The sequence below is a fragment of the Cetorhinus maximus genome, chromosome 13, assembly GCF_964194155.1.
Source record: "Cetorhinus maximus chromosome 13, sCetMax3.hap1.1, whole genome shotgun sequence".
Classification (NCBI taxonomy): domain Eukaryota; kingdom Metazoa; phylum Chordata; class Chondrichthyes; order Lamniformes; family Cetorhinidae; genus Cetorhinus; species Cetorhinus maximus.
The window spans coordinates 108,605,990-108,623,180 of record NC_135891.1 but is presented as its reverse complement, the minus strand read 5'-3'; the positions used below and the strand labels follow the sequence as shown (position 1 = coordinate 108,623,180).

At 46.7% G+C, this 17,191-nt stretch overlaps 1 protein-coding gene across 8 annotated transcripts in view; it reads left to right on the top strand.

Moving 5' to 3' along the window:
• Window positions 1–17,191, top strand: part of LOC144688934 (transducin-like enhancer protein 4) — a 200,474-nt gene that overhangs the window by 171,415 nt on the left and 11,868 nt on the right. For all 8 annotated transcript variants that reach the window (XM_078555984.1, XM_078555980.1, XM_078555983.1 and 5 more), the window contains 2 exons: window positions 9,068–9,144; window positions 13,283–13,532. In XM_078555984.1, the coding sequence (XP_078412110.1) occupies window positions 9,068–9,144; window positions 13,283–13,532 (327 nt within the window). The remainder of the gene's footprint in view (window positions 1–9,067; window positions 9,145–13,282; window positions 13,533–17,191) is intronic.

The window sequence follows — 17,191 nt, the reverse complement described above, 5'->3', positions numbered from 1 at the left end:
TTCATGTGAGGAGCCTGCATTTGAACGTAGCTCAGACTAATAACAGGAGAGGTTTTTTATTCTTAATGGCTGGAAGTATCCTTTGGCTACTTTCGATCCAACCCATAACAGGCATGAGCTCACAGATCAAACTATTCAGAGTTGGCATTTTGTGATGCATAGTTAATAATACTAGAATTTGGCTATGTTGAATTTGAATAAATCACTAGTTCGGCCTCAGCTGGAGTATAGCGTCCAGTTCTGAGTGATGCACTTCAGGAACGATGTGAAGGCATTGGAGAGAGTGCAGAAAAGATTCAGGAGAATAATTCCAGGGATAGGGAACTCCAGTTCTGAAGGTAGGTTGGAGAAGTTAGGACTGTTTTCCTTAGAGAAAAGAAGGTTGAGAGGAGATTTGATAAAGATATTCAAAATTCATGAGGGGTCTGGACAGGCTAGATAGGGAGAAACTGATCCCACTCGTGAAAGGATCGAGAATGAGAGGGCACAGATTTAGTAAAAGATTTAATTTTTTTACGTTTTAATTTTCCAAAACTCTCTAGATTCAAGAAGGTCCCATTAGATTGGAAGGTAGCAAATGTACCTCCATTATTCGAAAAGGGAGGGAGACAGAAAGTGGGAAACTACAGGCCAATTAGCTTAACATCTGTCATAGGGAAAATGTTAGAAGCTAGTTTAAAGAAGTTATGGCAGGGCACTTGGATAAACTGAAGGCCATCAGGCAGAGTTAACATGGTTTTGTGAAAGGGAAATCGTGTTTAACCAACTTATTGGAGTTCTTTGAGGAAGTAACATGTACTGTGGATAAAGGGAAACTGGTGGATGTACTGTACTTAGATTTCCAGAAGGCATTTGATAATGTACCACACAAAAGGGTATTGCAGAAAATAAAAGCTCATGGTATAGTGGGTAACAAATTGGCCTGGATAGAAGATTGGCTGGCTAACAGGTAGCAGAGAGTAGGCATAAATGGGACTTTTTCAGGTTGGCAAGATGTAACGAGTGGTGTGCCACAGGGATCAGTGCTGGGACCTCAACTGTTTACAACTTATATAAATGACTTGGATGAAGGGATGGATGCAATGGATGCCAAATTTGCTGATTACACAAGATAGGTAGGAAAGTAAGCTGTGAAGAGGCCATAAGGAGGCTACAAAAAGATATACATGGGTTAAGTGAGTGGGCAAAGGTCTGGCAAATGGAGTATAATGTGGTAAAATGTGAAATTGTCCATTTTGGCAAGAAGAGTAAAAGAGAAGCATATTATCTAAATGGTGAGAGATTGCAGAGCTCTGAGATGCAGAGGGATCTGGGTGTCCTCGTGCCTGAACCACAAATGGCTAGTATGCAGGTGCAGCAAGTAATTAAGGAAGCTAATAGAATGTTATCATTTATTGTAAAGGGAATTGAATACAAAAATAGGGAGGTTATGCTTCAGTTGTACAAGCCACTAGTGAGACCACATTTCGAGTACTGTGTACAGTATTGTCACGAGGATAATCGTGAACTTCAAAAGGTCATAGACATGTTGGTGGATTGGGCAGACAAGTTGAAGTTCACTGAGAAGTGTGAGGAGATTTATTTTGGCAGGAGGAATATGGAGAGACAATGGGTGGAATTTTCCCAGAATTGCACTAAGTGCGGTAGTGGGCAGGTGAAATGGAGTCCTACCTGCTGACGAAAATGACGGGTTTTCGTGCCGTATCATCCCGAACCCACCCTCATTATTTATTCACTCCCGTGAAACATGCCGTTTCCATGGCGAACGGGCTCTTATTCACCTGCCCACCAACACCCAGATGTTGCATCACGCCGGCCACCATCTTTAAAAGGCGCCAACAGCAAAGTGCTCATCGCTGCCCGGGAGACAATGGCCGACAAAGGTAAAATGATTGCAGCCACCCCGCTTCAAAGACAGGTGCCTCGAGCAACTGCTGGATGCTGTGGAGGCCGCCGGGATGTGTTCTACCCCCACTCTGGCTGCAGGACAGGCAGCAAAGTCTCCAACCCAGCTTGGGAGGCAGTGGCAGCGGTGGTCAGTGCAAATACCCTGCAGAGGAGGACAGCCACCCAGTGCCGCAAAAGGATGAATGATCTACGTTCCGCCAGGGTAAATCACTCTTTTCATCACTCACAAACCCATCACACATCCACAGGGCCCTCACTCATTGTCAGGGCAAGGGATATCACCATTCACTCTCTCTCACTCACCGTCATTGTCCTTACCTCGTCCAAAGGACCACTCACCACCCACACAGACCAGGTATACTTATCATCTGGCCCGGCAGGCATCCTGATACACTCTCCCCCATCTCTATCCATGCAAGACAAACTGGCAAACAACAGGAGGGAAAGGTCACAGACAGGTGGAGGGACGCTGGAGATCAAAGTTCTGGCGGAATTCGAAAACAGAGCCATCCAGCTGGCCAGCCACAATCTGGACCGTTCCTGTGCTGACAGTGAGGTCGGCGCTGCTCTACCAAGTGAGGATCCAGCAGTGCAACATCCATCAGTAAACCATGCTGTGAGTGACGTGTCCTCTTTCACAGGCCACTACCATGCACTAATTATCTCCCATTGCTTTCACAGGCACATCTGCCAAACAGCTGACAAGGGTCCATGACCCAGGGCCTCCAGTCAAGCCCCGAAGAAACCTCTGGAGAGGAATCTGGAGGCACCCTCCCTGAAGACCCGTCACAGCACTCACCCACACCCTCCACCAGCGCAGAGACACACACCTCGGTGGGACCTAGCTTTAGAGTAGCCTTAGGATCACAATCTGGTGTGCACATCACACTTTCTGATCCACAGCAGGCGGAGGCAGGGACTTCCCAGGTCCCCGGCACTCGGAAGACTGCTGGAGGCCAGAACATCGCTGAGTCCGAGTCAGATGAGGAGCCTCTGGACTCGGTCATGTCACAGTTGCTGGAGCTGTAAAGGCAAGCTCGGGAACATCAGGAAGGAATGTCCGCTGCACTCCTCAGATTGCAATACACGATGGAGGAGTCCGTCCGTCTTCAGGCTGAGATGATAGCACCGGCATTGCAACGCACCGAGGTCAACACTGGTAGGATGGTGGCTGCCATGGACACCTTGGTCCAGGACGTTACTCCTACACTTCTGCGAGGAGCACTGCTTAACTCCATTGCTGATGCCATAGTTGGCCTCCAACAGTGTGCATGCAAGAGGGGTGCTGGGAAGCTCAATCTCATTCCAGCTACCCCTTCCACTCATGGAGTCAGTCAGGGGTCCTCGGGCACCCATAGGGAGGAGGATCAGCAGGTGCACACTCTGGGGCCATCCACACAGGTGACTCTGGGAGTGACCGGCCCATCGGAATTCCCTCTTGCTGTGATCTCCGCAGCTCCAATTTCACAGGTTGCGGAGGGTGACACTGCCACACAGTAGGACCTCGAAAGCTGGGGTCCTCCAAGTCTCAACCCTCCAGAGGATGCCCGCCAAAGTCATCACAGACAGGGCGTCACAGTCAGCAGGCTGCCTCCACCTCTGCTGTGGATGTCCGGGGAGCACCAAGACATAGGAAAGTTAGGTAAAGGTAGCTGCACAGCTTGGGCACGGGTGTTGATCACTTGTACATACTGTTCACTATTGTCAATAAAGACCTAAGAATGTTATTCCACCTGTGGCTCCTTGTCCTGATGAGCAGTGTTCTTGTCACTCATGTGAAACCTTTCTGCACAAGATAAAGGCAGGTGTCTCAGTCCAGGGCCTCTTCCCTGTGCTCTGTGCAGCCTTCGGACCACAGTGATGGTCCAGCCTCAAACTCCCTGGGCACATTACTGATGCCTGCACCTCGGCAGTGCTGGTCATTGCTGCCAGAATGTAGTGGGCAGGCACCACAGAGTTCCCTCATTCTCTCTGTGTGCTCTCAGCACCTTTAAGATGGGGCTGGCCCCCATCACACCAGCATCTGCGACCAGTGATGCTGTGCACCAGCTCCTGAAGGGCTGAGGTGCTGAAGGTGGACACAGCATCAGATGCATCTAAAGTTTCATGGCAGCGTCTCTGAGATGGCCCTGATCATAGGGCACAAGCGAGCTGCCCTCTGCTTTGCTTGCGAGGGTGGGCAGTCTAGGAGCCTGACCCCAATCATATCACTGTGGCTGCGCCTGATCTGTCTCAGGTATGGTCAGTTTATACACGTGTCCCTAATGCGTGGCCACTTTCCTCACTTACCCTGCCCCCCACCTCAATTGCCTGTGTGCGGGATGCAGCGCCAGGGCAGCCCTTGACCCCGACCCACCCCCCCCCCCCTCCCTCCCTCAGTACTCGCCTCCGAGGCTGGTCAGCACTTGCCCCCGGACACCGCGCCCCCCCCTCAGTAGTGGCCTTTGAGGTTGGCCAGCACTTGCTCCTGGAGACACACTCCCCTCAGCAGTCGCTTCCGGGGCCAGGCATCTGTTTCCCCCGCCCCCACCCCCAGTGCCCCTGAGGCCTGTAAACAGCGGGTGAGCTGTGGAGGACGCTGCTGCTCACTCACCTCAGCTCCCCCAAAGTGAAGGACACCAAGTGCATGTCGCCTGCGTGCTGGTGTGAAACACGTCGGCGTGCTTTCCCGCCAACGTGGACGGACGATATAGCGGGGTTCCAAGAGCCTGGCGGGATGGCCTTTTAATCCTATGCTGATGTATTACAATTAGCTCCCCGCCGACCGATGGTGGGAAACGCAGCCGCCATCAACAGGTTGAGCGGATGATCGCGACCTGCCTTCACGCTGTTGTGAAGCAGGTCGCGCCATCTTTTCAGCGCTTGCCACCTATCACACCTGCTGCCAGCGGGCTCGGAGAATTCCGCCCAAAAAAAAATAAAGGGAGAAGCTCAAGGAGGCACAGGAATAGAGGGACCTCGGTGTATGCGTACATAAGTCATTGAAAATGGCAGGGCATGTTGAGAGAGCAGTTAATAAAACATATGGTATCTTGGCCTTTATTAACAGGGGCATTGAGTACAAGAGTAAAGAGGTCATGTTGAGTTTGTATAAGAAACTGGTACTGGAGTACAGTTCTGGGCACCATACTTGAGGAAGGATATGAAGGCACTGGGGAAAGTACAGAGGAGATTCACAAGAATGATTCCTGGGATGAAGAATTATAGCTATGAGGATAGATTGGAGAGGGTGGGCCTGTTTTCCTTGGAGAAGAGACGGCTGATGGGAGATTTGATAGAGGTATTCAAGATCCTGAGGGGTGTGGACAGGGTAAATAGTGAGAAACTGTTCACTCAAGAGCATCAAGAACGAGGGGGCACAGATTCAAAATAATTGGCAAAAGGAGTAAAAGTGATGTGAGGAAAATTATTTTCACCCAGAGGGTGGTTGGAGTCTGGAACAAACTTCCTTAGAGGGTGGTGGAGGCAGGTTCGATTGAGGTATTCGAAATGGAATTGGATTGCTACTTGAAAAGAAAGAACGTGCAAGGTTATGGGGATAAGGTAAGGGACTGGGACTAGGTAGAATGGTCTTTCAGAGAGCCAGGGCAGATTCAATGGGCCAAATGGCCCCATTCTGCTCTGTAAAGATTCCGTGAGCGGTTAGGGTCTGGAATGCACTGCCTGAGAGTGTGGTGGAGGCAGGTTCAATTGAAGCATTCAAAAGGAATTAGACTGTGATCGGAAAAGGAAGAATGTGCAGGATTACAGGGAGAAGGCAGGGGAGTGGCACTCGGTGAGTTGCTCATTTGGAGAGCCAGTGCAGACATGGGTCAAATGGCTGCCTTCTGCACCAGACATTTCTGTGATTCTGTGAATTGGCAACCTCAAAGAGAGAGACTCAATTCATGTTTTGCTCCTACAAAGTTTCTGGTGCTGCCCAGATGTTGGAGAAAAACATTAAGTGGAATTCAGGTGCATCTCTATAGCTAAGAAGAAAGTCTAAGGCGAAAGCCTGGACTGACAAAATATGTCAGGTCTGCACGTTTACTATTTTTACTTGAATTTTGTGGAGGGGTCACTGGATGGGAATGAAACATATTTTGAGCTTTTGTTCCCCATTGTCAATACTGAGAGCTTTCCGGATCCACTGGGAATAATTTGGACCAAACCCAAGGCACAAGTCAGGAGTGTGATGGAATACTCTCCACTTGCCTGGGTGAGTGCAGGTCCAACAACACTCAAGAAGCTTGACATCATCCAAGACAAAGCAGCCTGCTTCACTGGCACCCCATCCACCACCTTAAACATTTACTCCTTTCATCACTGATGCACAGAGGCAGCAGTGTGCATTATATGCAAAATGCATTGCAGCAACTCATCAAGGCTCCTTCGACAGCACCTTCCAAACCCGTGACCTCTACCACCTAGAAGGACAAGGGCAGCAGACACATGGGAACACTACCACCTGCAAGTTTCCCTCCAAGCCACTCACCATCTTGACATGGAAATATATCGCCGTTCCTTCACTGTGGCTGGGTCAAAATCCTGGAGCTCACCACCACCTTCTCAAGGGCAGTTGCGGATGGGCAATAAATGCTGGCCTAACCAGCAACACCCATGAACGAATATTAAAAAAAGCCCCACTCATTGGAATTCTGGTAGAATTGTGTTTACCCTCCTATCCAATTTTACTCCTCATTGAAGTTGCTGGAGAAAAGCATCAGGTGGAATGTTAAACCAGCATTTTCAGATGGGTTTCCTGCAATATTCCCTCTAATATTTGCCAGCTATGTACGGAATGAATTTTATTATATGTACCAATATCAAGGTCATGTGCAGATGTGCTCCACCAGTATTAAAAAGACCTCAAATACAATGTAAATATATATATATATATAAAATAAACCACCATATGAAGAAGAAAGAATAACACCATTGACAATGTGCTAGTTCGCAAACTACCAGATTTACTGAATTCAATTTTAAGCTTACCACGGTGGCATTTGAACTCTCTGCCACAGAGGGCGGTGGAAGATGGGGGTCACGGAGTATTTTTAAGGCAGAGATAGATAGATTCTTGTTAGGCAAGGGAATCAAAGGTTATCTGGGATAGATGGGAAGGTATAACTTGAAACTCAAACAGATCAGCCATGATCTTATTGAATGGCGGAGCAGACTCGAGGGGCCGAATGGCCTACTTCTGCTCCTATTTCGTGTTGTTCGTATGACTTCTAGGTTTTAAGTTCAGTACCATAACCACGACACTATGATACATGAGATAGGCGTTTGTTAGTTGCTATATTGTAGCCTGTATTTTGGTCATCTAGCAGTGGAAAAGCTGAATCGGTTGTGATGGCTCAAGACAAGATGAAGACCTTTTGTTTCAATTTGACAAACTGAAGAATTGAAAGAGCGTGGGAGGGGCTCGCATTTTGAATTGATAGAAAACGTGGGAAGGGCAGCTTTTAATTTTTTTCAGCTTACTGAGTTGTTTTCTTGATTTAAAACCGCTGTGGATAATGAAGGAGAATGGCTCAGTCACTTCTTCACATCGACCAACCTAATCAGGCAGATGTCATGTGCCTGCGAATTTGGAGAGAGGTTGGCTCTTGTGAGCTGGAGGGGGAAGGGCAGCGAGACACAGCATCCCCATAAATTAAGTGAATATTGAAGGAGGGGGACACTGCACCTGGGAATTGGGGAAGAGAGCGTTGTGTTCATTCCAGGAAGGAGAATTACTATTGAGGTAGGTTTTGGGGACGTAGTGGCATTTATTCTAACTACAGTTTGTTTTTTAAATTTAAAAATAATGAATTGTGAAGTCATAACCTGGTTCACCGTTTTTAAAGTAACCTGTCTCTCACAAATGCATACGGAAGTAAATTGGGGAGAGGGTAGAATTTGGAAGTACGCACGGTTTAAAATGCCCCGTGAGATAACCTCACAAGAACCTTTGCATTATTATTATTTGGAGACTTGGGCTAGGAATCCAAGTTTGTTCACGAACTCCTGAGACATGCCCTTGTGTTCTTTAATGTATCAAGTGTCTTTAGGATCAATCTTCCTTTAATACTTGTGCAAAATTAGCTGCAGCGGGATGAGTAGGTCAGTGATAGTAACTGGTCTAAATATCCTCTTAATAACTTAACTCATTAACAACAAACAATAACAATTAACAACTCTCTTTGCTGTGAATGAGGGCTCGGGAGAGGCGCAATAAGAGGGGCAGCGGCCGGGAGAATCGGGGAGGGAGGCGGCGAGCAGGGTGGTCGAGGGAGGGAGGGAGGCGGCGACGAGCGAGCCGCATGAAAGACAAGTGTTGACATAGCTTCAGGCTCCAGGAAGTGACAAGTGAATTTTGGCTGCTAATCCCAACTGACCTGGCTCTCGCCTGTTAATTTCCTTTCGTGTGGGGGGTTTCTACCAGTTGTTGTGGCGCAGGGTAGCAGTAAACCTCATCTAACCATCAGAAGGTGTGAGGTTTAATGATGAAGTGCACGGTACTGGATGGCCAGTTTGCACGGCTGCACAGGCACGCAGCTTAGAGGGAGCATCCTGCAACTTGCCTTAACATTGCCCCCCAGTGTCACACAGCCAGCTGCAGTGTAGAGCCTTTTCCGCCCAGCCCAACCTCAGCAGAGCACCCCCAATACAGCGCGAGTTTGAAATTCTCCATGCCCAGTATCCTTAATTCCCCTCTCAATGAGATTGCCAATGTTTTGTGCCAAACTTAGATGTGGCTTCATACCCAATAGGAAATGGACAGGGTCTCTACAGACAAGCAGACAGAGGAGGCTTTCATCTCTCCAATCAGGGCTAGATCCGCAACTAGGCCCCCAAGGTATCCCCATCTAGTTAACCCATAATTCACACGCATTAGATATAAGAGCAGAACTAGATTTGATTTGTCCTCCAAGCCAGCATTTTGTGCTCCAATAAAATGTAAACTGCTCCCCAGCTACTGTATTTACATGTAACAGTAGATTGTGTGATAGACATTCACATGGACAGTGCAGGGAGATTAACTGGGAGGCTTCCAGAGTCACTCAGTTGAGGGAGATGCAGAATGTTTACCCCTTTGCTGACCTTTTTAATGCAATCTTCACCACATTCCAGTGGCTTTGATATGTGTGGCAATTCTACCCGCAGCTGACACAAATTATTTCTGTGCTTTCAGGTTGCCTTTGACTCACATCCTCATATGCGTGCTTCAGGACTTCCTCCTAGTCTGCCCACGATTCCTGGGGGAAAACCGTGAGTTTCATTACTGGGCCACATACTGAATGTGCAATGTAAACTAAACTCCTGACTTCTCGGAACCCGAGTTGCAGCTCTTCTTCCGAAATCTTTGTTTTTTCTTTCTCTCTCTCTCTCTCTCTCTCTCTCTCTCTCTCTCGCTCGCTGTAAGGTTACAATGTTGAGGCTTTTGAGGCCTGTATTCTGGGAATTGACCTTTCTCCAACAAGGGCGACCTGTGTTCATAAGATATGATGCCTGTCGAACATTTACATAGTTGGAAACCAGCTTTAGAATCATTTGGAGTTATTAGTAGAACTTCACCTTTTTATTCATTGAAATCCCCAGTTGAGGGCCAATCATCCAGGTCCATGAACAGCATTCCTGTTCAAGCCTGTGAAGGAATGAGCTAACTAACCTCCCCTTTTGGCGCAAGATCAGCTCATTGTGCTATTTTGACCGTGCGTCCTTGAATACAGTGCACGTGTAGCACTGGAGAGCAGAGGAAAAGTGGGAGTTGGGGATTCTGGACCAGAGACCAGTCAAGAGCTCCTGGCTGCCCAGTCAGCACTGGCAGGATATTCTGGCACGGAGGAAGGTGAAAGGATGGGATGGAGGGGACAGGATGTTGAGGCACTGTATACTTTTTTTTAATTGGGCCTTCCCTTCAGTCCCATTTGCAAACAGACAGGGAGAGTACCTAGAGTGCTGAATGGACACATTAGCCTGAATGTTCACACCTGGGTCAGGAGTGCAGAGTTGGGATGTTATCCGCTGTGCAAACCTGACCCGGGAGAAAGCGCCCTGGAAGTTGGGATTTTCGTTCTGGAGGTGGCGCGGTTCTCTTGGGCGTTGTGCCAGCTGCCCCCAGAACGAGTGCAGAGGCTGCCGGGTGTGGAGGTGGTCTGAGTGGAAGGCCTGCCTCAGGGCACCGGTACTTTGTCAAAGGTTTTTTAAAAGCATTAAAACAATAAACAGCCCTCGCCCCTCACACCCCCTCACCCTCCCACATACTCCCCATGCCACTGCATGCCCTCTACTCACCCCGTAACCATTCACCCCCTCCATGCCAACCTATGTCCCTCTACCCACCCCCCTCATGGTCTCCCAACCTATGGCCCTCTACCCACCTCATGGTTCTTTATAACCCCATGCCAACTATGTGCCAACTCATATCAGACTGTGCTCTCCTAACCACTGCCCTTTGCCCTTGCAATTACCATGCCAGCTCTCCCAGTATCCACCATGGCAGACCTCAGGAACCATGCTGAGATGAAATAATATGAAGTTCTGAGTGTCTATGGCAGACTTTATTTTTTTAAAACACTCATTTGTAAAAACCCATTCATTACATTTACGTTTCTTTAACTACATAACCCCTTATAAGAACAAAAATTTCATTCAAGTGCAGAATCCCTTATAAAAACAAGCATTAAAATTCATAGTCCCACTTCAAAGAGTCTATAAGCACTTGGAACTGTCAATCAAACTGTGCAATGGAAGGCACCCTACTGTGAGAATGGAAGGTTGTGAAATTAGTCATGCAGCACAAATCCAGTAAAGGTAGCCCTCAGGCTTATGTCAACAGGGTAAAATAGAAATTATTTTTTCTCTAACATTACAGACATTCCTTCTCAAGGGCAGCTAGGGATGGCAATAAATGCTAGCCCAGCCAGCGAAGCCCACATATGTGAATGATTTTTAAAAAATACTTTTTAAGGATTTAAAGGGCAGGAATTTTAAGTGCCCTGACAGCTTGAGAGATGGTATTAACAGTTGCTTTTGACAGTTTTCTTGCCAGTTCCAATGAATTTATGCAATTTTTACACATCCATGTCCACCTTTAACAATCCCAAAGGTGCAAGGCCAACTCATTGTGCTATTTTGACTGTGCATCTTTGTATACCTCCTCACAAACTTAGAGTATCTTCTGGCTGAAAATATGTTTGAAATTGTGCTACAGGTTTTTTTCTTTCATGCAATGTGGGTGCCGCTGGCAAGAGCAGCATTTGTTGCCCATCCCCAATTGCCCTTGAACTGAGTGGCTTACTGGGCCATTTCAGAGTCAACCACATTGTTGTAGGTCTGGAGTCACATGTAGGCCAGATGAGGTAAGGAAGGCAGATTTCCTCCCTGAAATGGACATTAGTGAACCAGATGGGTTTCTGCAGCATTTGTTGATGGTTGTCATGGTCACCATTTCTGAGACTAGCTTTATATTCCTGATTTTATTAATTGAATTCAAAAGCCACCAGCTGCCATGTTGGGATTTGAACCGAAAGCAATAGACTGGGTCTCTGGTTATTACTATACCACCTGCTACTTTACACACTTTGGATCTGTGATTTAAATTTAAAAAAAATAAAGACAAGAAACAGGCCTCCGTGGTCATTGAACCCACTGCAGCATTCAGCCTCGTGGTGAATGTCCCACATTCATGTTTTTTCCTTTACTACCTCACCTATCAAATTGTTCCAAACGTTTCTCACACTTGAGTTCTCCCTAATGTCTGATTAAAAACTATTTATCACTTATTTAAAATATATACAGCCTAATTTCTTACATTTTGATAGCATAGAGGCATTCTGATCAGTCCAACTTGTCCATGCCAGCCTTTATGCTCCACACAAACTTCCTCTCTCCTTTTATAACCTTTTATTCCTTTCATCCTCAGATTCTTACTTTGCTGATTTAAATTGGACTACCATTCTAGGTTTACCCTATCCAGGCCACTTAATATTCCTGTTGAGAGAATCAATGAGCAATTGTCCTTGCTGTAAGAGGGGAATGTGCAAAAATAGGAATATGATACACATACATGGCCCTGATGTTTCACCAGTCATATTGACAATGTCAGCAGGTTAAAATTGAGCTGTATAATTGTTAATAATGAGTGTTTATAGAAATACCAATATTCATGATTTCAATGAAAGTGCTAATCTATCTTAACTAGATACTGCTACCATACACTGACTTCAGTCACTGAAATTCTCAGCACAGGTTTAAATTCTGATTGTTCTGGGCTTTGCAAATCAATTATCAGTCAGGTCTTTTGTGGAAAATTCTTTAAGAATTGTATCAGATTTAAGAGGGTTAATTAACAAAAGAATCTCCAACCCAAATCATGGACACATTACTGCAATCTGGGCAGAACTGAACCTCCAGCCTTTATTGATAATAAGCAGGTCATGAGGCCGATCTTGTTCATAGATGAACCTTGACAGAGATTCCTGGCTTGCTGTTTGACCATGAAGGGAAACAAAGCCGGCCTCTAAATGGCTTTCATCTGATGTCTGCAGACAGCAAGGGCCACCCGACATCAATCGGGTGTGAGAACCTTGTCTGAAATGTTTAACTCGTAACAAAGCGGCACCGTGGCTGCTTGCAGCTCCCCAATGTCATTTAAAGATGAGCTACCTCGGCCAGTGGTAGAAACATGGAATCATTTACGGCACAAAAATTATCGTCTTGTCCAGTTCTGGTCACTACACTTCAGGAAGGATGTGAGGGTCCTTGAAAGGGTGCGGAAGCGATTTCCCAGAATGATTCCAGGGATGAGGGATTTTAGTTACCAGGTTGGGTTGGGGAAGCTGGAGTTGTTCTCCTTGGAGCAAAGGAGATTGAGGAGAAATTTGACACGGGTATACAAGATTGTCAGGTTAGGAGCAGGTGGGCAGGGAAATCTGTCCCCATGAGCTGATAGTACAAGGACTAAGGGACACAGATTTAAGATTTTGGGCGTGGGGAATGTGAGGAACAACTTTTTTTTACACAGAGTGGTAATGAACTCGCTGCCCACGAGGGTGGTGGAAGATCATGAATGATTTCAAAAGAAAATTGAATGGACACTTGAAGGAAATAGACTTGCAGGGCTACAGGGATAGAGCGGGGGAATGGAACTGCCTGGATTGGTCTACAGAGAGCTGACATAGCCTTGTTGGGCCGAATGGCCACCTCTTGTGCCTTAATTGACTCTGACTCTTTGAGAAGGAGGCCATTCAGCCAATTGTGCCCATGCTGGGTCCACACAGTTTACAGGTCCACCAAATGGGTACCTTGGCTGATAAGCCCCAAGAATGTTAAATGGCCAGAGTTGATGCTTATAATAGGGTTGTTTGCTTTTGTTTTATTTTAAATTCCGGCCTTTTGTTCCCAGAGCCTACTCCTTCCACGTCAGCGCTGACAGTCAGATGCAGCCTGTCCCGTTCCCTCACGATGCTTTGGTTGGACCGGGGATACCTCGGCATGCTCGGCAGATCAATAACCTGAATCACGGGGAGGTGGTGTGTGCCGTTACTGTCAGCAACCCCATGAGGCACGTGTACACGGGGGGCAAAGGCTGCGTCAAGGTGTGGGACATCAGCCAGCCCGGCAGCAAAAGCCCTGTCTCTCAGCTCGACTGCCTGGTAAGATAACATCAGCCTCGTTCATAATTTATCTGTTAATCTTTATATGGTCTATATCATACGCTAGCTATGAGAGAAAAAGAAGGAAGAATGAACATTTATTGCCCTTAATAAATCCTAAGGGCATTCTAGAGCACTTCATATCTTTTAAAGTGTGGTTTCTCTTGCTACATAAGCAATTGTGGCCGTCCGTGTGCATAGCAAGATTCTATCACTGCAAATGAGGTATCCAATCAGTTAGTATGTTTTAGCAGTGCTGACTAAGAGAAATGTTGGCCAGAACACTATAGGAGAACTTCCTATTCTTGTTTGAATATTCCCATGGGATCCTTTACATTCCCCTGATTAAGACCGGCCTAAAGTTTTGTCTGAAAGAGCACACTTCTGGCCAGTGCAGCACTCCCTTAGTACCGCACTGATGGTGTCAGCCTGGATTACGGACTGATATCTTTGCAGTACATCTTAAACCCACAACCTCTGACTTAGAAGTGCAAGCTCTACTAACAGCTAGGCTGCTATAAGGGCTGAAGCAACTGATTATTGATTTATTTTCCAGTCTTTCTCTACTTTTTCTCCACCCATTTCTTCCGATTTCCCCAACCAAGCGGTCAAGCAGAAAAGCCATTCCTAGGCCTTTGGGAGGCCCCCCTGCTCTTAGACAAAATGTACCGTGCCTAGTTATTAGAAGCACAAACGGCCAAAGGAAACTCTAAAACTAACTACTTGTTGTATGGAGTGGTGCACACTGCCCTGCTTCTGCTGGCATCTGGGCAACAATAACTATGTCCCAGGAATGACACTACATCCTATTACTCTGATACAGTGCATTGGTCCTGCACAGTGGGGCAGCTCTGCCATGCCAATGCAACAGATTATTGACCGACAGCAAGTTGCTGGTCGATCTGAGAGCCAAGCAGTATTCACTGGAAATCTGTGGCCTTGTCTCAGACAGTGGTGCATTCATGTTCCCCTTCATTGAGCTGGGGAATGCAAGATTTTCCTACGTTGGGCACAGTGCTGGGATTCATCATTCCCAGTACAGAGCAAGACACAGATGGTGGATATCTCAAACAAAAACAGAGCACTGGACAAACACTTGGCAGGTCAGTCAGTATCAATGGTGAAAAGCAGACAGGTTTATATTTCAGGTGGGCACCCGTCCCACTTCAGAAGAACGACCTGCACCCGACATGGTAACGTGTGTCCTTTATCCGGGGATGCTGACTGACCTCTTTCTAGATGTGGTACCGTGTGGGCCAGCCCCACTACTCAGCCCCAACATGATGCTCCAAATCCAGTAGCAAAATCTAATGCAATGTAAACTTTCTTTTGGTTGTACCATGATCCCAGTGTCCTCTTTGTCAATTATTACTGAATTATGGGCAGTTTTGTGCTGCAGATCTGCAGCAATTATGAATGGGCTCAAACTGCCCAAATGCCTTTCACTTAAGTCTACCAGAAAATCAGGATTCTCAATACTGGGCTAATCCATTCCATTTTTTTTCTGCACAAGTAGTGCACCCTGCTGACTGTGGCTCACCTGGTAGCACACCTGTCTGAGTCAGAAGGTTGTGGGTTCAAGTTTTCCCCCCTCCAGGAGCTTTTGAGCACATAGTCCAGGCTGACACTCTCTGTGCAGTACAGAGGGAGTGCCTGAGGTGCCACCTTTTGGATGAGAAGTTAAACTAGGGCCATGTCTCATTTCTCAGGTGAGTGATCCACTGGTGCTACTTTGAAGAAAGGCAGGTGAGTTCTGCACTGTCCTGGCCAAGATTTATCCCTCAACCAACATTACTAAAACAGATGAAAGCAAAATACTGCAGATGCTGGAAATCTGAAATAAAAACACAATGCTGGAAAAACTCAGCAGGTCCAACAGCATCTATGGAGAGAAAGACAGTTAACGTTTCGAGTCCGTATGACTCTTCAGCTCTGCATACGGACTCGAAACATTAACTCTGTCTTTCTCTCCAAGACGCAGATGGTGGATGGTGTGCAGATTGTTTGCTGTGTTTCATGCATTACAATAGTGACACAACACTTAAAAGTACTTCAGTGGCTGAAATGTGCTTTAGGGACATCCTGTGGTTGTGAAAAGCGATATATGAATGCAAGTCTTTATTTCTTTATCCTACGTTTTGGTTCAATAAGAGACTTGGAACACTAATTCTGTGAGTGGCTCATCGATGGAGACACTTGCACTTCATTCTCCCATTAAATGTAATGGGGGTGGAGAGTGGCAGTGAAGCTTGTGCCCAATGCATTTTGCTATACTGCTGCTGTCCCACTATTAGTCAGAGGAAATTGCAAGTGGGTGTGTTGAGTTATTGTTCTACTCAGTCTTTTCTCACATTGATGAGATGTTAGGCCATCTGGTGCCTGGCTGCAAAGTAACCAAAGGAAGTGAAAAAATATTCAGAGAAACCTCCAATGAGCAACAAGAAAAGAGAAATAAAAGTAGCTTACTCCAGCGGTAAAAGCCTCCAGTATAAAACACCTTGATTTTAAAACACTCATACTTATTTTCAAATCCATCCGTGGTCTCTCACCCTCCCTATCTCTGTAATCTCCTCTAGCCCTATGACCCTCTGTCCTCAGCATAGCCATCTTCAGCTGCTCCATCAATGACGTTCCTTCCATCATAAGGTCAGAAGTGGGGATGCTCGCTGACTATTGCACAATGTTCAGCACCATTCGAGACTCCTCAGATAATGAAGCAGTCCATGTGCCAATGCAACCAGACCTGGATAATATCCAGGCTTGGGCTGACAAGTGGCAAGTAACATTCACGTCACAGAAGTGCCAGGCAATGACCATCTCCAACTAGAGAGAATCTAACCATCCCCTTTTGATGTTCAATGGCATTACCATCACTGAATCGCCTGCTATTAACATCCTGGGGGTTACTATTGACCAGAAACTGAACTTGATGGGCCATATAAATACTGTGGCTACAAGAGCAAGTCAGAGGCTAGGAATCCTGCAGCAAGTAACACATCTCCTGACTCCCCAAAGCCTGTTCACCGCCTACAAGGTACAAGTCAGGAGTGTGATGGAATACTCCCCACTCGCCTGGATGAGTGCAGCTCCAACAACACTAGAACCTTGACATCGTCCAAGTCAAAGCAGCCCACTTGATTGGCACCACATCCACAAACATTCACACCCTCCACCACTGATGCAAAGTAGCAGCCGTGTGTACCATCTACGAGGTGCACTGCAGCAACTCACCAAGGCTCCATTGACAGCACCTTCCAAACCCATGACCACTACCATCTAGAAGGACAAGGGCAGTAGATAGATGGGAACACCACCACCTGGAAGTTCTCCTCCAAGTTACTCACCATCCTGACTTGGGAATATAATCACTGATCCTTCACTGTCGCTGGGTAAAAATCCTGGAACTCCCTTCCTAACAACACTGTAACAGCACCTATACCACATGGACTGCAGCGGTTCAAGAAGGCAGCTCACCTGTGGAGAGTGTTTCCTCTTGTGAGAGAACCTAGAACTAGGGGTCACTGTTTAAAATTAAGGGGTTGCCCATTTAAAACAGATGAGGCGAACTTTTTCTCCCAAAGGGTCGTGAGTCTTCGGAACTCTCTTCCTCTTTGAATATTTTTAAGGCAGAGGTGGATAGATTCTTGGTAAGCAAGGGG